Genomic DNA, 20,906 nt, shown 5'->3' with positions numbered 1-20,906 from the left:
ATATCTAGTAGGTGGGGTAGAATGGGACACGTATTTGTTTTATTTTCCTGTCCCATTTGGTAGTAAACAAAGAACATAAAAAATTAGAGAACTGTAACCCCACGACACTAAAAGAACGGTGTTAATGGTTCAAAAAATAAACAGGAAATATGGGATTAAGGTGTTTACTATTTACAGTATCCCATCTTACTTGACATTACTATAGTTATGATTAGTCATGAAATATAAAGTTAATTATATTTATCTTTTCGGTCACGACAACGAAGTTTATATTAAATTATAAAAATAGCGAAAAACGGGAATTAACGGCAAAACGACAGTCGTTTAAACGCACTAAGAAAAAAAATGGGGGGTTTAACAGACATAAATTTACCGAATACTTCGTACGTGTTTTATCCAAACCGTGTATTTACGTGTGTCATGTTAGTTTCGGTTTGTTGAAAAATTTAAAACAATATGGTTTTTTGTATAGAAGAGGTAAATGTATTATCGATAATAACCTGATAGTTTCTCCGTTATCGTCAGTGAATATGATGCTGTTGCTATGTACGATGTTCACACCAGAGTTTGATGGAGTTAGAAAACTTTCGACGCCAATTCCACTGTCGTTGTTTGACTGGTCGGCCTAATAGCAGGGTTAATGTAATACATACATACCTATACAGATTAAGTTAAACGTACCTGTGCCGGGTCATGTAAGTCAAATAAACTAGGTACTCTGTACTGCATAAGACGGAGACACTGTAGATGCAAATATTGGTTTGTTATTAATATGATTGGGATTTACATCATATTACGTTAAAGATAATTATTCTCAGTTAATGAATTTAAATTAAACAGATATTTATAGATAATACTGTTAGTTATGACAATCGTTCAGCAGTATAGGCAGCACAGCAATAAATAAAAGAACAAACGTAAAACCCTAATACTTTATCAATGAAAAGTCATGTGTCAGAGTTAATCAAAAGTCATGTGTCAGAGTTAATCAAAAGTCATGTGTCAGAGTTAATCAAAAGTCATGTGTTCCAACACGTTTTATAAGTAATTTATTTGTTTAGAAAACATCGTTTAATATTTGACCTTGTTTGTAAGTTGCTTTTCACGTTCTGTAGAGTCTGTATCTTTATCCGGGTCACATGACTTTGCAACGCCATCGATAGTCATGCTCTTATGCACACCGTAACCACTGGCGCGTAATATCACACCGTTTAACTTGTCCTTGGCAAACGATGATGAAAGGCTATGTACGCTGTGTAAAAATAAATATAATTAAACTAGGACTTAACATTAAAACTAAGAAACTATAGAATGTTCCATAACCTGCCTATAATTTAATAAATTGCCGAGAAATATTTGGAGATACCAATTTTTTAAAGGCTTTATAAACTCAAAACATACATTCAATTATACAGTAATACAGTAATAAGTAAACTTGCAGGCCCTCACACGCAAACCAAAATCGTGTGTTCTACGCAATTTAGGGGCTGGTAATTAAAAGTGAAGAAATAATTTCGCAATATTATCACAGACATAATAACCAACCTGTGTGAACTTCCAATCCTGGTATTGGTTAGTTCCAACTCATCATCGTTTCTCGTCTCTGATTCGCTGCCAATCGGTTCATATGATCGTTTCGTGTAAGCTGAGCTTTGTTCCGAACACATGGTTTCCCGCAAGAGCAGGATATGCCTCGTCTTCTCTACCTGCACGTCACACAAACTATGAAATATTTATCAATATACCAGACAAGAGCAGGAAACCATTTCTTATCACAACTATTGAGTATTTGAGAACAGACTGCATGCTACGTCACTCCAATTGCGTCATACGTAATGCGTAACGCGTGTACGGAAAGAGTTATTGTTTATAAAAATGCCGAATTGACATACTTTAAGTTACGCCTACCTGAAGAACTTTATGGAAGCGATTCAACTGCAGTTGGTGTTCGAATATTAAGCTATCCCCTCTCGGTCGCCACCCAGCGAGGTTTTCTTCCCCTCTTACGTAAGTTGATGACGTATCGATGACGCAACGACGCCTTCTTCGCATGCCCGGACTGCCAACGCCCTGATGCTCGTTGTATTTAAGTGACAGTTCGTAGACTCCGGTGACGCGGTTACTGAGAAAAACATCGTCAATATTTTATAAGGTACAATGGGGCACTGGTCGATGTCTTTAAACATTCTTGCCTTGTGTGAATATAATATTAGACTATTATGCATCATGTGTTATTACTTTAAACACATACGGAAAAGGAAGCCTTTTTTAAGGAATGTGAAACAAATTTATAAAACATAATGTCGCATTATTTGGGATTTTAACACCTGTAATTATATATCACTATTAGGTTGTCCACATTGTCAGCCATATAAAAACGTTACTAATTATACTACATACTTGGTAACTTGTTTGCGAACGCAAGGTGCGCCATGGCCTACTAAAGATTTAGTAGGCCATGGGTGCGCAAAGCTGAGCTACCGTGTTTCAACAAATGTCGTTGCCATGTCACATAAACAAGTGACATTCATACTATACCTGTCGGCGGACCTGTATGACCCACTGAAGAAATTCCGCAACGACCGAGGTGTGCCGAGTTTAGCATCCCTATTACAAACCACCAGGCAAAGATCCTTCGAGATTATGACAGGGGTAGCACAGTTGTCCAACTATATGGTTAATGGTGAATGTTAAATAAGATGAAACGAAACATGTAGGTATGAGATCCTGTGACACGCTATGGAACATTTATGTGTTTTAGTATAATAATGGCTTCATATTAAATATTAACACAACGTATATCACAGTACTTAAATTTAGCAAGCTCGTTTTCGACAGCTTTCCATCGCAAAACATAGAAGCTTTATTGAACTATCGTAATTATGCGAAGTATATGTATATTACCAATAACGCGTTGTGTGGCAAACGTGCAAAGTTGCAAATATTCCAACATTGCGATTACGGCATTTTTTTTAAAGTTGCCGTCGTGAAGGTGAAATTTAAACCATGGTCATGTTATAATGCTGTAAACATTAGTTTGTACCTCAAGGTATAATGTAAGAGTGACGAACACTTTATCCCCTGATGCTGTAACTCGATTCAGCAAAGGTGAGTTATGTAATGAACTGTCCCACGATGATTCAAACCGATAGAATGTCCTGTGTTTATACATACGTGGGTGATATAGGAATATTATATAACATACTTTATAAATACCTTGTATCTCTTCCGTATGATATCCTATAAAACAATAACATGGCTTGAATTAATATCCAACGTGTAAAATATTTTTGCAATAACTTTTACCAAGTCTAGTTGCATGGTTGACGAAACGTTGGTTTTAACAAAATTCTATGCGAGTTTTTAGTAACAGAATAAGAATATGGTACTATGGAGTAAGATGGAAACCGTTAAATAGTAATATTCCATATTTCCTAACAGAGTTTTAACAAATAATAACGCCCTTTTAGAGTCGTAAAGATACGCTTATATAATTCGGCACATATGTTTGGTTTACTATTAAATGGGACAATAAAAGAAAATGAAAACAAGAACCATTTTACCCCAGCCTACTATATGTTTGTTTGCAACGGTGGCAAATTATTTACGTTAGTGTGAAATTGAATATGCCTATGTTAGACATACCGATCGTCGATAGGCGGGTATACATAATGTCCGGGCAATAAACTGAGCGACAAAATATTATCAGTAGAGTTGGTACTTTCTTCTGGCTTCAGTTTGTTCCGTATGCGACCTGTAGGTGAATGGATTTAAAACCAGTTTTACGAAGCGATGGTTATAAATACCACACGTGCGTCATGAGAGAATGCGTCAACCCAACGATCGAATTTAAAGATAAAAATAAATTCTAGTAGAGTGTTTCTCATTATTACGTAATAAACCAAGACATCGTTGCACAAGAAAACAGTCTAACTGATTAATATTAGTAAAGTAACATTCGAATGACCTTAATATGGCTAACAGCAAAAAATTGTGCGGAACTTACGTTCAAATCGCAAATTAAATTATTTCTGGTTAGTTCAAATTAAAAAAAAACATATATTATTGTTATCTACATTTGGTGGGATCAGCATTACAGTAATGTTCACGATTGAAACTTACCGACGACTACTTCCTTGACATCTCTCCACACAAGTTCTGGTCCATGCTCATGTACAATGGTCACAGCAATACGACGTTGAATACCTTGGTGTAATAGAAACACACCAGTGTTGTTGCTTATGTCACCACGGTGGTCCACTGTTACAGGGGTGTACCTAGGAATAGATTTTGTCATGATTATCACGTAATAGGTTGGGAAAATATTGTTTATAAAATATATAACATGATTTTATTTTGACTGTTTGGTTACAGTAATGCAGGTAAATCTGTAAAGAACGAAAATGCGAAAAAAAAACAGTAAAACGAAAGACGTTATTATTGGATGATAGAGTGGCTCGTCAGTTTGAATAAGCAGTGTTATTTAAATATTGTAAATCAAAAGCTAATATGATATATTGATTATAATGATTTATATCAATGACAAAACTCAATAAACAGATACGTATGTTTGGGAAAATGATTAATCATTTCTACAACCGAACAAAACGTTTAAACAAATTAACTAAAAAAAACGTAAAGCAACGAGGGTAAATATTTATACTAGCGTTAAATTTAGATTTTTGGTATTGTTCGGTAATGTTAACATATTCGTGCGTTGTGCTGTAATTATTCTGGCCAAACTATAAAATATGTCAACATACTTTGTTAAAAATAATAAAACCTATCGTTCTTGTCTTATAAATAAATATTGGGGTAATATTAACATACGATGATGGTACGAAATTACATTTCAAAGCATCTGCATCAACTCAGTTCGTGATACAGACGAGACGAGACAGTATTAGATCAATCAGACGAGGTCATATGATACGAATAAAGTAATTAGAATGTGCCGGCTTAATGCATAGGGGTCGTAAACTGTCGTGACGTCATAGGAAATAACGATACCTTAGGGATGGAGGTCGTGAGCTACACAATGCACTTTGTTACGTCATAAGGTTTCACACGTATAAATATCAACTTACTCTCCGCGTGTTTCCAGCTCACATATTTCGAACCATATCATGAGATCGTATGCACACTGAGTGCGACTGGGAACACTGGCAACGACACCTCCGCAGCTGTCCATGGTTAACGCTGGGACTGAAAAAAGGGGAATAGTGTTTGGAATTTTGACATTTCGGCATGGTTGCTTAATGATGATATTTTAAATTGGCATTGCCTTAGTTGAAATACGTTTAATGTATAATTGGTATTGGTAGTCGGTATTATGTATTTACCCCCACTATGTACTTACCGGGTTTTGACAGCGGGGCTAAATTCATTGGACTAAGTCGTCTCGTTTTTAAAAGCCTGTAAAGATATTAAGGTTACTTAGCAAAACTCAAAATACTAGCTTTGTTATTTTATAACGTGTTTTTTTATAACATAAACAAACAAACTTTTGAAACAAATGCAATATACAATCATTTCATTGGATCATTTTACATTGTATAAAGTTACAGATAACATATTCTGACGTACTATAGCGACAGCATTGCGCTAACTTTATGTTTTTATATTATCCGGTTCGAGCAGGTATATGATGTAACTCACGTTTCCATATCTTTGCTATCATCATGTAATGGGTGGTTGGAGAAATGACCAAACACTTCAAATACTAACGGTTGAGTGCTGATATAGTCAATAAACCGTTGTGTAACTTTCACACAAACCTGAAAACGGATTAAAATTAAGTTTAATAAATTACAGGAAATTGTGTTATATTTTGGCAGATTTCACTACTATTCCACACTAAACACAGCCATGTAAAGAAAGGGGTGTAGAATTTATATAAAAACAATGATGTTTTAAATGTTTACATTCGATGTGTTTTTGCTGTTTTTTAAAGATAAGTCTACATTATTAGTGACTAGATCAAATATAAAACTTGAAACAATATGACTATATTCATTTAATATAAAAATAATTACGTTTTGAACATGGTAGAAACCTAATGGCGCTCCTTTGCCTGTGTTTTTAAGAGGTTCAGTAGAAAATGATTCTTCATGGCGGTTCAAAAAACTGAAAAATGGCAAATTTAAACTGAGAATTATTTAATTCTAGTTAAAATACATACTTGAATTGGCAGAATATATCAGCATAGGTGGTGGAAATGCCAATAGCATCAAGTATTGTGATACGGAACTGGAACTCTGAGCCAATTTGTAAGTGGGTTTGTATTGATTGCTGACCTGGTGGAAAATTTAAGCTTCTTATATTCGAATAAGGGAAAAATAAAGTTTAACAGCTTATAACAAAGTTTAGTTATATTATAACAACAGAAAGCGTTTCCGAGATTTGAAGGTTTTGTCCAAAAGCCTATTTATACATGGCAATACTGTATTTTAGAAGCTTGCACAGAAAATCTCTTTCATTCAACAAATTAAATAGAAAAAACTCCTATGAGGTATAATATGCTTGACAGCAACAATATATACACAAAATACCTTCATATTCAAAACTGTCTTCAAAAATTTGTGAATCTTCAGACTTGGGAAGCGAATTTTTTGGAGTTCCTTCGATGATGGAGCATTCGGTTGATGAGTCTCCTCTCCCCTCCACGATCCTCACATCAACATCTTCATCAATTAAGGAGGAAGTTTCAAAATCCTCATCCTGAAGATGATCATGATGAAATAAAATAACACGAGGATATATTAAATCAAGTTGCATATGAGGTTTATAGAGAAACATGTAAGATGCCAACTGTCTAGTGAACTTAGCTATGACATTTGTGAGCAAATAAGCGAAGTGTTGGGTAAGTGTGTATTACTAAGTACTAGCATTTTCTATCTTACTTCAACATATAACTGGTCAAACTTGACATGAGCGGTGGCTGATTGACGTCGGCTTGTGTATCTAATGGTGCTGTTGTTCCAATCATCATTATGGAATCTTTTCTGATCTAAAAATTAAACAAAAATGAGGGAATTACTTTAAAAAACACACAAAGGCAAAATGGACTAAGTAGAGAAGATAATCTTTTAATATAGGGTTAAGTTAGTACCAGGGATTAGAAACCCTTTCAATTGACTATCTTTTATTATATAGAGTTGCAAGCAATTAAGTGAATATAAATTTGACCCCAAAAAGTTATACTTTTAATTTATGCTTAATGCCTAACAATTTAGTCTTGCTACAAAATGAGCATACAGCAGTGTATTAAATATAAATCCTTTGGATCCTGACATCGTACTATGATTTAAAAAATACATTTATGTATGTTTACCTATAATTGGTTGTACTGCAACTCGTAGATAACCTTTTACTTCACCAGTTTCGCTGACAACTGCCATCTTATGAACCAGAGGTACAGGAAGTAACAGGTTGCTCAGATAAACAAATCCTCTGTTAATATGATAAATATGAGATGATATACTGATTTAAATCTATGATGATGCATATTTCTACACAAATTGTTTTGTGTAATGCTAATGCATATATACTGAACATGGTATTAATACAACATCATAATACAACATTTTTGTTTACTGTAAAACGTTGACTTTTAAAAACCTTCAAATAGGATTTTGTTCAAAGTATGCTGTACGCAAGCAGTCTATGCTTAAGTAGCATGGAAGACTTCATCAATTATTTAGTGCAACTTTAAACATGCGAGTGGGTAATGCAGTCAAGTGCTCTCTTGTAAGTTTTAAGTACCATGCATGAAGTTTTAAACATAAAGCACAATTCCAATGGAAATAATGTTTACATGCAGTGAGTGTGTTTTGTGTATGACGGCAGTGTATGGAACAAATACATTGCTGTGTGCAGACCCACCTGCCCACTATGCTGAACCACGGTGTGCGGTCGTAAAATGGGTCCTGCTGACTCAGCAAAGCATAAATAGCTGATTCATAGTCAAGGTCTGACATTGAGGACGATTTGTGAACCCCAAATGTGGGTGAAGTGGTTGCCCCATGTGTGGGGACATTTGAAGATGGGTGGCCAAGAAAATTGTTTTCAGATACGGACATAGGGAGATTGTTTGATGGTGACACGAATCTAGAATTTGGTACAGGGCTGTTGAGGGGGGTGTTACCACAGGGAGGGGTTGCATCTTTTGCATTGTGTCGTATGCATGACAGGTGGAAAGTAGGAGGGTGGAGTTGCCTAATATGTTCAAGATGCCGCATTCCAAATGAGAAAAATGACAAATGGTTTGTGCATGCCATGAAATGTATTAGAACATGGAATATTGTTTAGTTACCATCCAAAGTAGGAAGCATAGATTGGGATAAATTGTCAATGAAATAAACTTTCATTTGATATAAATAAGAAAATTAACAGACAAACACCATAGACTAGTAAATTAGTAAAAGAAAAATTACCAAGAGGTTTAGTGGCCAACTAAATATACCTGCCAATCATTTTAAGCCATGCAAGTCTATCATGGAATGGATCTTGATTGGGTTTGTTTTGTTCAGAAGTAAAATCACAAACTTGATCGTACATTTTCCTCATTAACTCCAAACGTTGCCTGTATTTCATGGTTAAATTTAATATTTATAAGATTTAATTTAAATAAATTACTTCAATACAGGCCATTACACCATTACTTCAACAGTTCGAAAAATACATAAACCCTAGTTCAAAGTTGTAACCAAAAGTTAAGGAATCCTTCTTCTGTATGGCTTAAAAATCGTCTTTGCATTTACAGCTTTTAGATTTCGGCTATACATTGTCATCATACCCACCTTAACTTATTTAAAGACCAATAATGTGTTGCTCCATTCTTATAATCACAAACTTGAACAGCTACAATAGTTTTATTGTAAGGACGAGGTTTCCCAACCGCATCTTGTGGTATGAGGTCAGGTGCAAGTGGTGAGAACAAGGTGTCAGTTAAGAGGACGAATTGAAACAAGACCTGGAAGAAAACAATTATTTGAGACCAAAATATTTTTTTTTAAATGTGATTCATAACCAAAAGCCTGTGCTGTATTTAATATGTATAAATATGCTTGATTATATTGAATTTTTACGCCATAAAACTATTTTAGCAAGATAATTAAGCATATACTATATTGGGAGGGTTCATATAACATTAATATATTTAAACAAATTATTGTGAATATGTCAGGGTAAAGCCTTGATGAGCGTGACCTAAATAAGACGTTAAAATATTGATATGCAAATTAAATTACCAGAAAAGCTATTTAAAATTTATTTTATGGCGAAAAGTTTATATATATTTATATATTACATGTTTAATGAAATCTCACAGAAGTTACCTATGCTAGGACAGCTGTTTGGTTAGTTTAAACCAACAGTGCTAACCTGTTTCTTAAGCTCCACACTGATGGCATTAGCTTCCTTGAGAAAAATAGCATTTCCCCAGAGATCATCTCTTAGCGAGGTGAATTGGTACTGCGACCATTTATTCCATGCCCATCTTGCCAATGTATAATCCCTCTCATTCCATGGATCATTCGCCTCCGTATAAGTCACAGCTTTAAGAAGATAATTCACATTGATATGTCATATATATAAACTTTTAACAGATTACAAACAAAAAAGGTTGTCAAGAAGGTGTTTATATTATAACAAAAATTGAGTGACTAGCTAATTAACTAATTATACTTGAATTGATAGATATAAATTAGCTGCTTACTTCAGCAGTTATAATACCTGGATTTCAGTTTATAAACATTATGCCAAACTTACAAGTTAGTATGTGCTATTGGGAGCATTATTTTTGTGACCTATTATTTTTGTGACTATGTGGACGATATTTTTGTGGCTGACCCATTAGTGACCACTAGGTCTATTACAGGGCATGAAGCCATGTTTGAAACTACAAATACAACAGTATTGTGTTTATATTAGACTGGTTTGACAAAGAATATGTGCAGTGTTACTCTTTTTAAACCAAAATTTGATTTTCTTGCTATCTTATTATGTATTTGTAAGTATTTAAAGTTATCACGGCATCATGGGTCTATTTCTTTATATAGATTATGGTTGCGTCTCCAAGCACTTGATATAGAAAAGTGTAAAATACAGGCATGCCATGAATTATTTAGGACCTAATGCAGTTTGTCTCCCACAGTGATGATTATTTTATGGATCTGAAAAGAAAATACTTCAGTTAAAAATATTCCCTTATGTCACTCAATACCTTGTTTTGGTTTAAAACTGACTTCTTGGCCAACAAGAGAAAGACTTGAATTTGTTTCCATTTGCTGTTGAAGGACTTCAAGTCGATGCTCAAAATCCTGCAAATAATCAAATTTATTTTAAATGTTTAGTTTTAAAGAAAGTTTTCGGTAGTTTACCCGTTCACATTATATATATAAGATATAAATTGCTCATTCCCTAATGATAACATTGTTCTTTTCTTCATCGTAAGCATGTACTAAGTGATTCACTGGAAGTAAATGCATTATGCATGGCAGCTGCATCAGTTCATGTGACTGAAAATAACCAATCAGCTTGTGTAGAGCAACATGTTGTCTATCATCATATAACAATATGGAAGATATAGCGAAGGTGTAATGTTAGGTGTCTGAAGTGACATGTCACCCCAACCTTTAAAACATAGTGGACATCGTTTTTTTAGTGACATAGTTTTGGGAGTAAATTGTTTACTCAGCTGTTTGAAAAATGAGCAAAGTAAAAGTATATTACATTTGCCACATTGATCAATGGAGTTTCCTGTGAGCTTAAAGACTAGGAAATAAATAGAATATATACGGCTGCAAACAATATTGATCCTCCTATTAAGGAAAAGCTTTTTCTTAATCATGTAAGAGTGGATCAATAACCAAACCATACAGAAGAATCTTGTGTATTGTAAATTTAGTTTAGGAGATAGAGAAGTGAATTAACTTGAATAGACAACAAGAGATAAAACCACTGTAAGAATTAATTGACTGAAAATGTCTGATGAAATTTTTTCAAAACTTTGTTTAAATTAAATAGCCTACGCAAGTCATGGATTTGTGGAACACTTCTACGTTTGAAACAGGAAATACATGCATTATGTAATATAGCACACAATATGTTGCTCTAGGGATTGATAAAACAAACATATGTCAAATAAAGGCAAACACACACAGCCAAGGCACAATATACTAAAGCACTTGTAGGTCAATATCAAAAATACAAACAACAACAGGGCCACTTACTAGTTAGTAGTTACTACATCTTCTAATATAGGTGTTATAATGATCTAGTTAAATACAAAAGTTAATATTTTAGCTATACCTAAATTTAAGTTAAAACCAACTTAAAAGCACCGAACATACATTGTTTACACGTGGTGTAGACAATAAAACAAATGATACTAAAATAGGTAAATCAAATGTGCAAGCATTGTGTAATTCATCTAGGTATTAGGTTAAGCAGATCCTTATTATGCTGATACAACCAGGACAGTGAGTTTATGCTGATGTAATGGAAGACATGCATTCAGTCAGCAAGAGAATAACAGGAAACCCAGCTATATGATAAAGGGTTTAAATTAATTCTACGGCCAAATTAACAACAAAAACATACATAATACCCAGATGATTTCAACTATGGATAATTGAAGAAATAAATTTAATTTATTGTGTTAAGGTCTGACTGCATACATCAGTGTAAAAGCGTTGTCCAGCTAAGTTTAGGATTATGTTGGTTTCCAACTACTCCCATGACATTTGTGGTTGTTTTGTAAGAATTTGACGGCGAAAAGGTGGTTCATAAATCTTTTGAAAATCTGGTTTTCTTCGTTTGTTTGGCTCTGGTGTTTGGGGTGTAGAAAGTGAATTTGATTCTTCATAACTTTGTTTTGACTTGTTTAGCTGTTGCAGCTCAGTACTACTTCTTGCAGTTGACATGTAAGGTGGTGAATCATTAGCACGAGTTGGCTGGGGTGTTCGTGGAACAGCAGGAGGGAGGGAATCATTCAATGGGTTGTGAAATATCTGTGGTGGTAACGGATCATAGATATATTTAGCTGGTGAGTAGGCATTCCCTATGAAGAACTGTGGTTGGGCTGTATTACTTCTATCAACCATTGACTGTTTCTCAATGTGCTGGCTGTATGGTTGTGTATAGTTGACATGATATGAGTTTGTGAAAGGGACTTGACTTTCACAGAAAGCTTGTGGGTTTGTAAATGCTGCTGGTAACTTGGGTGGTTGGTTGTAATATGTAGTTCCTTTTCTATCTATACTTTGTGGCAGAATATTTCCAAATTGATTCTGTGGAGTTGTATTCCAATGCTGATTATAAGTTGTCAGTCCATTCCACTGTTGGTTTGGAATAATTGGGCAATAGTTTCCTATATCTTGTTGTATAGCACGCCCTCTGATGGGTGGTGGGGCTAAATTCCTTATGTAGTTGTTTGGAAATGGATTAAACATATTTGGAGCGCTTGAGTTTTGAAAATTGCACCAGGTTTTTCTACGTTGTGTGTAATAAGCAGGCCGACCACCTCTACCATGGCTGCCTTTATTGCCATTTCTGATTCTCATTTGCACTGGTGGGTTACCAGGCATATTGTGCGAGATATCAGTATTTCCATTAGCTTTCTTTACATCATTATTTTGCTTTGTAAATATAGGTACTGTGGGTCCATTTTCAGCTACATTTTTATCGGGCAATGCTTTATTTTGTTCAACAAGTTGCTGATCATTAGTGGTAGCATTATTATCTTCATTGTCTTCTGTATTCAACTCTCTTATAGAAGAACATGTCTTTCGTCTTGGTCCTTCAAAATATTTCTTTGGTGTTAGTTTACCTTCAGTTTTACTCTGCTGTGCTTGATATGAGCTTTTAAATGAAAACCTTGGAGTAACTCCATCTTGATTCTTGCCTTCTCTACTCATTCTTCTTTTTTCTTTATTTATTTCTTGCATCTTTAAATTTGCTTGGTGTCTTTTCTGCTGAGCTTCCCATCTTAGTCTTCCTCTGCGGAACGCAACATCATTATCCATCAACCACTTGATCTTATCTTCTTTAGTTTCAATCCACTCAGGCACAACCACACCAGGAGACGGCTGACTGAAGTCATCCGATTTAATATAATTCGGTGAAAATGTAGATTGAGATGACACTTCACTCCTCCCCTTGCTACTCCCTGATACGCTACCAACACGATGTCCACTTTTGTAATCTTTCTCAGAGCTGGATTCCGAGAGTTTTGAATTGACGAATTCTCTCATTAGTAACGACTTTCCATAATCAGCATTCTCTGAAAGAGCTTTTTCCATTTCTTCCATCTTTGATTTCATTTCACGAATTTCTTCTTGCTTTGATTCATTTTCCAACTTAACACCTTGCAGCATATCAACAAGGTTTGACATATTTCTTTTCAACTCTTCTACATCCTGATGACTTTTGTTTTCTACAGGCTGATCACAAGCAGTGTTAGGTAATATATTGTCCTCCTCTTCTTGCTTAACAACAGCTTCAACCATATTCTTCACAACCTCTTTAACCACCTCTGTACGTTCAAACTGCTCCAAGAACTCGGAATCAATAACATGCTGTGTTTGTTGGGCGTTTGTAGCATTAGTTTTAACTGCATGCTGATCTCCAAAAAACCCAATAGTGTCCATCACATCTCGAGCTACAGATCTCCAAGTTTCATTTGGTTTCGGATCACGTTTTCCACATTGTTGGCAAAGTTTTTGCAAGCAGAACAAGCAGGCTGCTTCAATTTCATTTCGAGTTTGCTTAAATCCATTCAAAGCCACTTCATAACAAACCTCTTTGACCGCTTGAACTTTAATATCAGCCATTGTCAACCACTTGGTTGTTTGAACAGATGGCATGCCAAATTGGGATGAGCTGGTTAGAAACATCTTTTTCGAATTATCATTACTACCACTACTTGGTAGACCGAATCTATTAACTATGTTACGTAGTTTATCGGGCGCAAGGTCTTTCCTGAGCTTGGAGATTAACCTCCAGCTCTCTTCACATGTCTCTTTCGAATCGTTTCGTTCAAGTTCCATCTCCTAAAAGTGAAAAGGGAATTGGAATATTTTAACTAGAGTTGTGACCGCCACCACTGGAGCTATAAGCCACCAAATAAGATAAAAAGTGAAAGTGAAATAGAAGCTGCATTAAAATGTACTTAGCTATAACAGTGTTTGTCAAAGAAAAGTGCTTCAGTTTGTTAAGTGAAGAGCATATTCCAGTTCCCATGCATGGCAATTGTAAGAACCAAGCATTCAAGTCAAAAGAATGAAAGAGTTTTCAGCAGAAGAACTTACATCTTCAAACATGACGTTTCAATAGTGATGTTAATTTCCTTGTCCATGGTTCAGCATCAGCAAGTAATAAACTATGCAAAGCAAAGTAACATGCAGCATCAATGCCATGTGAGGTATCACGCTATGCTCTGTTATGTGACCTGGGTCTACTAATTTTGCAGCAAACAAAACTAAAATGCCTTTAGAAATCCAAAAACGCAAACATCGCTCATACCTTCTTATTTCATGATAATGAAACAGCATTAATCTGTTAAATCTACAACGGTTAGTTAGCAAGGCAGGCAAGTTTGTGGCAATCATCAAACATTCCCAAAGTTGATATGCATCAATAAAAGCGATGTGTATTGACTTTAAAAAAGTTGGTTAGTTGCTTTATATATATATTTTTCAGTTAAACTGCCATTCAACAAAGCTTACAAGTCTTTGTTTTTCCAGCAGTGAATCTGCTTCTTCCTTCTCTCGCTTGTACTGAAGTTCCATTTCATGTAATCTAGAAATACATGATGGGTTAAGCTAATTTTCTTAGCCCTTGGATGCCAAACAAAAATGGCTTGCCATTTAACTTGGTGAGTCGAAGAATAATATAAGATCAATTTTTACTTTCTTTGTAAAACTAAGATCATTTATTATGTGCTAAGATTGTGTGAAATATAGTTGCAAATACTAGGTCACCAAAGTATTTTTCTGTTAAATACGCCTAAATATTTAGATTGTATGCTAAAAAGATTAAGCAGCAGTGGGTATAAGACTGACCGTGACCAGGTATTTTATTATACAAGTAGACCATCTGAAATTCCCCTCAATGCAAAAATGTTGAGGATCCATAAATTATTTATCATCCTATTTCACTCACTTTCTCTCCATCTCTTGCTTCATATCGATGCCTTGTTTTTGTAAAAGTTCTCGCTGAGCAAACGACCAATCCACAGGTTCAGATGGAGATTCAACTGATATATAATCAGGCTGACCTCTTTCCATTCGTGCTGTATGAGTTCAATGTAAAAATGAATCAGGGTAAATGAGGTGATCTATTATCACTTGTTAACGTTTCATTAGTTGAAACTATAGGTTTATTATAACAAAAGTCTGTTAAAATGAATACTTTTCCTAAGGTATCAGTAATGTAAGTAATCTCTAGAGCGTATAGGCCAATGGGTAATGTAAGTAAAGTCTAAGATAGAAACTGTGTTTGGAGTACCAACAGGCACGTGTAGTACAATACAAACATATTATCCTCCACCAAAAGTTTATATACCCTGATCTGGATTCATAAATCGAAACACGTGATTTTTGCCAAGAATTATTCGACTTCCACTTCGTAGTTCAGTTGGTTCATGAACCTCACGACCATTTACAAATGTTTGGGCGTCTTCAAATGGCAGTATGCTCACAATAGCTAAAACAATAGGTTTCTGTTATACAGAATGTGTGCTAGCGTCTGTTAATGTCATTACCATATAATTGTGTCAAAATGAATGGTGTGAAATTAATATATCAATCTCACAGCTGCTGTTATATGAAATGTAGGTTGCTAGTTGAAATAATTAATGGATGCTGTGGAAATTCCATTTGCAAAGAGCTTGGGTGATTGGCTAGAGACATTTCCATGCTGTTTAATCAATAACAAGTCCCAAGGCACCGTAGGCTGATCAATAAAATACTGAGCAGCGTAACCTATGGCTGGAGTAGAGATAAGCATTACAAACTCACTCTCGCTTTGTGATATCCGCTTGCATTGCAAAATACAATGTTCATCCTTTATATGCTGACCACTAAGTACAATATCTTGTGGAACTTTTGCAGAAGACAATCCAACTCTAAACAAGATAAAATCAAACAAACTTATATCAATTGAGTCCACAATTGGTTTACCTTGTTAGACCATCCTTAATGTAGTAGAGCAAGCATTCAGACATCAATGGATCCTCATTTAGATTAACAACATGAGGAGTACGTTTTGGTGAAAACACACCGAGTGTTCCCCCATCCTCACGTAGCGACACACCCAGTTCCATCAAAGCGTGTTCTCTGCCAAGTGGGACCGATAATAATGACCCAAGTCATAATATTCAAAATATTTACCTTTGCTGGCGAATGTATTCAGTCTTTCTTAACTTTTCTTCCCAAGTTTCATTTAACTCCGCAATAATTTTTTCTGACTCCTAAAACAGAAAATTTGGCATTAAATTTATTCAAAAAGTTTGAAACTTACCAATAAATAACACACCAATGAACTTAAGTTTAATACAATATTAGGTTACATTTGGAATATGATGTTACCTTTATCCTTTCCAGGGCATTTTTTTCTTGACTTTTTAGTTGTTCAACATCATCATTTATGTTGTTATTACATGCATTTATTCCTTAAAATAAAACATTAAAAATAATTTACAACTATAGTTTTTAATAGAAATTACCACGTTGAAAAGCTACAAAAAGCAGATATATAGCATGCTAACAACATATCAATACATAGTAGATTTACTTTACATTCAGCTCAACATTATATCGTTTTTAAAGTCAAAGCACATATAAAAGCGTAAAGATGCAAAGCATACAACACGTACCAGTACCAGCGTTCTCACTGTCACCTTTGTCACTCGTATTTAAGCTTCGATTTCTGTTCATAAGTGTTTGTTGATTAATAAGACTGGCAAGTCCCTCAGCACGAAGGACTTGTCGCAATCTTTCAACTTCTTCTTTTAACTCTCGTATTAACCGAGCGTTTGGATCTTCATTAACAACAGCATTGCACCGAATCTGTTTCGCTCTATCTGCATATCTGGGATTTGGAATACGAGCAACTTTAGTTATGAAAATACTAACATTTTAACACTGCCAGCGTTGTACCAAACGTTTGTCATGTGCTGTCAGCATGTTGCATGTAGCTATTTTAATAGCACACAGGCAAAACTATACAATGTAATAAACCGTAAATGTAGGCAGAGAACACCACATTAGGTTTTGCATTTTAATATGAGCTGAGGAGCTGTAAGTGTTTGGCAACTGTTTATACTTTAAACAAAGAGGCGGCATAAGCTCCGGTGCATTATTTATAATCATAGCAATTTCTAAAACACAACATAATAATATCATCACTGTAAACATAATATGATGTATCCAGTATAAGAATACAGATAAAGTAACGAACCTTAAAGTACTTAGTGACTCATCATAGTTAATATCAGCGGGACTGATGGCTGCAATCATCGCTGTTTTTGAATTCCCTCCTAAGTTTTCTTTTAACAGCCATGTGAGTACAGAATCACGATAAGGGATGTATTCACCCCTCTTCTTTTTTGACTTTGCCTTGTATATTTAATATGTATGTTTTATAATTAAGCGATGAACAAAATATAGATTGTTTACATAACTTATTTTTAAACATGGATAAATATAAATAATTAAACATATACATGGACATAAACGTGTTATTCCAATTTACAAAAATTAATAGTTTAAACACCAACAGATGATGATGATAAATTGTATTATTATAAATTACAATAAGCTTCTTTATAGATGTGATTAGACTGCACAAGTTAAACAACAAAGTAAATTATGAAGCTTGAAAGGACAGCACAGATTGCCCAAGGGAAAAATAAGATTAACAGCTTACGCCATCAGGATATGACAATCACCAGATATCATTGTTCTACATAGACTACAATGACATTAACATGCATAGGCTGGCATACTTATTTACAGTGAAAGTTACAAATACACACTAATGATACTGTGAAACTATGTACATAAATTACAACAAGACATCAGGGACATAATAGAACAACAAGAATATAACAAATACATTTAACTTACTGTAGAAACCCCATTACAATCCTTGTAGCAAAAATAAAAGTGATTTAAAATCAGATAAAATCTGAAGAGCAGTAACTTAAAAATAGAAGTTCTAAGCGTACCCAGTTATACTATAACACCTTTAACTTTATAACAGCAATATAGCTATTTGTAACAGACTAGACCAATACATTAAAAGCCTACCTGGTCAGCAAGTGCAGATATCACTTTTCCTAATGTTGTCAGCGATTTGTTAATGTTTGCACCTTCTTTTAAACGTTTTCCTTTTGCACCCGTTGACTCTGCCCTCTCACTACCAGCCAAGTCGACCAAACTGATTTTGCTTACCTGAAGTAAAAGAAATGGTAAGTTTTACAGTAGACTATTAAATGTACACAGTTGTTCCCAACATTAGAACATGATAATTGATAAAGTTGATGGATATAACCAAAGCAATTGGGATGTGGGCCACTTATGTGGTAAGCTGGAGGATTTACATTAGTGCAGCAAAAGATAAAGATTGAAATTGAATAAAGTTGGATAGCATTTTCTGTAAAATATAACATTAGGTTATATCACCTTCTCTGTTTCCAAATTTGTGATAAAGTCTTGGCGTTTTTGGGTGAAAACAATGTTAAAAACACCATGCGATCTACTGCTTGTTGCATTCATGTTTGTTGCCGCAACAGTTCTAAAAACAGATATATTCTACATTAAAAGAGAACAATAAGTATGACTTTATAAGATACATATTCCTAAAAAATTGAACATTTTAAAATTGTCTATTTTGTTATTACACAATTTAGTACAATATTAAACCTTAGTACTACTGACAAAACCTGCCTAACCTTAACTTGTCATTATTTTTAATTGTTTAAATAAACTTATAAATATATATATCTTTACTTTTGTCAGGAAAGAACTAATTAACTTGACTAGATATGTCTGCATGATGATGATGATAAGAACATACACTTTTTACCAACCAATGTATTAAAACAATGGCTTACCTTGCTTTATTACCCTCATCCATTAGGTTGTTGATATCAGAAAAAGATTGAACTGCAAGCTTAGATAAATCTTCAACATAAGGCCCTAGCAGTGGGTGTTCTCTTACTCGCAAATTTTTGTTATTTTTTGGGTTGAGTAGGTCACGAACTTGTTCACAGTATATTTCCATGTAACTAACTTCAACTGAAAATGTCACATTTCCTTCTGTATCGTTCAAATTGTTGTTTTCTGTTGACTCTGAAATCCTTGTAAACATCTCTTGACACATCTAAATGTATCTTTAGTTTATACTTTGTTTTATACTAGCCAAATTATAACGCAGGGCGACCCGAAATGTAAATGTGTCATGTAAAACAGGCTAAGGTGTGTTTTAAAACCTTCTAATGGTTTCAGCATATTTTGTGTAAAATTATAAAAGTAATATGCCGTAAACAGTTTCCCAGGATTCAAGTGGGCTGTTATACGAGCTACTCCCACTTCTTATTTGCGCATATTTAAATCAATAAAACTGGTTTAAACATTACACTACTCAAATACATCACAAACTATTCTTACTACAGTTTTATAACCTAATTACATATACATACATGCATTGCACCATTAACAGTTTTTTAATGTACTATTAAAATTGTAGCAAACCATAACTTACCTGAGGTATAATACCTCCTTGCTCAAGTGAATCATGTTTTCCCATCATTGTATAAGACTTTCCAGCACCCGTTTGTCCATAAGCAAATATGCAAACATTATATCCATCAAAAGCGTGTTGCAGCATCTCAACACCAAGATCATTATACACTTGTTTTTGGCTGGCAAAATTCTCATCCTTTGGCTAAACAAATAAATATATTATATTATTCATTCAATTTGTATTATTTTTACATTCATTATTCATAATATATATAAATTGAGTATATTTATAAGCAAATGTATATCTATACATTATACATATATATAATTGTTTTAAAAATAGGCCTGTGGTAAAGACAAAAATGTAATTTTAAATTTCATTTTTATAGTGTATATATTATATTTATTAAAATAATATACATTTACATTATGTAGTACTTACTGATGTATGCGACCAGTAGGAATAATCAAAATTGAAGCTTTTAGGATTATCTCTTGGCTGTTTTGGGTTGGAGATTACTATAAAGAAAAACACTTATCAATTGGTATGTGCATTTGAATACAAGTAATTAACATTTTGAATTCTTGCTCATTTAACATGTTTAATTTAAAGCAAAACTGCAAGTTTAAGCAACAAACCTGTTGTAGCCCCATTCATTTGAATAATGCATTTCCCTTTTCTTTCTTTCTCCCGGCTATTAAAAGGACGGACCCGAACTGCAACTTTGACAGAAGACATGTTAAGCACAAAATGACCAACAAAACTTAGCTTGTATCTTTAATCACTTGTTGCATCTATTCATTATTTATTACATAATTACTTCCATTTTAATTGATTCGACTATTCCTTTAAAAGAATGCATGCAATATTAAGCAGTACAGTAATCACAACGTAATAAAACCGTCCACACAACAACTGCTCCAACTGCTGGCTGCAGCAGAATGACTTCCAATTTGAAAACAGCTGCTGCTTTCCAAATTTCTTTCTTCTATCTATCTCTCGTTTAAACAGTTTCATTTCTTCTTTTTCCAGTGCAACACAAAAAGCTTCTCTCATTTTATTTAAACTAATAGATGGGTAGCCTATAGTAGAGTGGGTAACTGGGGTCGAGGGCAAATTAGGACTCATTTTTTAATTTTATTTTTTACCTTTGT

The 20,906-nt window shown here is 34.3% G+C and overlaps 2 protein-coding genes across 2 annotated transcripts in view; both read right to left on the bottom strand.

Annotated features, from left to right (window-relative positions):
- LOC100184391 (kinesin-like protein KIF1A) overlaps nucleotides 1-20,598 on the bottom strand; it is a gene marked incomplete in the record, with an annotated part of 39,048 nt that extends 18,450 nt beyond the window's left edge. The window contains 39 exon segments of the mRNA XM_018811462.2: nucleotides 501-625; nucleotides 682-741; nucleotides 1,084-1,252; nucleotides 1,546-1,706; nucleotides 1,909-2,122; nucleotides 2,539-2,669; nucleotides 3,044-3,158; nucleotides 3,217-3,240; nucleotides 3,646-3,754; nucleotides 4,123-4,277; nucleotides 5,088-5,205; nucleotides 5,360-5,415; nucleotides 5,659-5,777; nucleotides 6,036-6,126; nucleotides 6,182-6,296; nucleotides 6,552-6,720; nucleotides 6,903-7,009; nucleotides 7,334-7,452; nucleotides 7,885-8,109; nucleotides 8,465-8,584; nucleotides 8,802-8,974; nucleotides 9,385-9,557; nucleotides 10,226-10,322; nucleotides 14,730-14,802; nucleotides 15,166-15,295; nucleotides 15,568-15,708; nucleotides 16,023-16,129; nucleotides 16,185-16,340; nucleotides 16,395-16,474; nucleotides 16,593-16,675; nucleotides 16,880-17,094; nucleotides 17,464-17,621; nucleotides 18,132-18,152; nucleotides 18,315-18,458; nucleotides 18,690-18,801; nucleotides 19,121-19,389; nucleotides 19,771-19,953; nucleotides 20,194-20,270; nucleotides 20,391-20,598. Of these exon segments, the coding sequence (XP_018667007.1) occupies nucleotides 501-625; nucleotides 682-741; nucleotides 1,084-1,252; nucleotides 1,546-1,706; nucleotides 1,909-2,122; nucleotides 2,539-2,669; nucleotides 3,044-3,158; nucleotides 3,217-3,240; nucleotides 3,646-3,754; nucleotides 4,123-4,277; nucleotides 5,088-5,205; nucleotides 5,360-5,415; nucleotides 5,659-5,777; nucleotides 6,036-6,126; nucleotides 6,182-6,296; nucleotides 6,552-6,720; nucleotides 6,903-7,009; nucleotides 7,334-7,452; nucleotides 7,885-8,109; nucleotides 8,465-8,584; nucleotides 8,802-8,974; nucleotides 9,385-9,557; nucleotides 10,226-10,322; nucleotides 14,730-14,802; nucleotides 15,166-15,295; nucleotides 15,568-15,708; nucleotides 16,023-16,129; nucleotides 16,185-16,340; nucleotides 16,395-16,474; nucleotides 16,593-16,675; nucleotides 16,880-17,094; nucleotides 17,464-17,621; nucleotides 18,132-18,152; nucleotides 18,315-18,458; nucleotides 18,690-18,801; nucleotides 19,121-19,389; nucleotides 19,771-19,953; nucleotides 20,194-20,270; nucleotides 20,391-20,490 (4,994 nt within the window).
- Nucleotides 10,955-14,622, bottom strand: LOC113474165. The gene is made up of 2 exons (XM_026834058.1): nucleotides 14,313-14,622; nucleotides 10,955-14,054 (listed from the first exon to the last, which is right to left on the bottom strand). The coding sequence occupies exons 1-2, from the start codon at nucleotides 14,322-14,324 to the stop codon at nucleotides 11,733-11,735; spliced, it is 2,334 nt and encodes a 777-aa protein (XP_026689859.1). The 5' UTR covers nucleotides 14,325-14,622; the 3' UTR covers nucleotides 10,955-11,732.
- Nucleotides 20,599-20,906: the final 308 nt, after the last annotated feature.

The sequence above is a fragment of the Ciona intestinalis genome, chromosome 4 (assembly GCF_000224145.3).
Source record: "Ciona intestinalis chromosome 4, KH, whole genome shotgun sequence".
Classification (NCBI taxonomy): Eukaryota; Metazoa; Chordata; class Ascidiacea; order Phlebobranchia; family Cionidae; genus Ciona; species Ciona intestinalis.
Note: the sequence above shows the minus strand (reverse complement) of the source record. Positions and strands in the feature narration are given on the sequence as shown.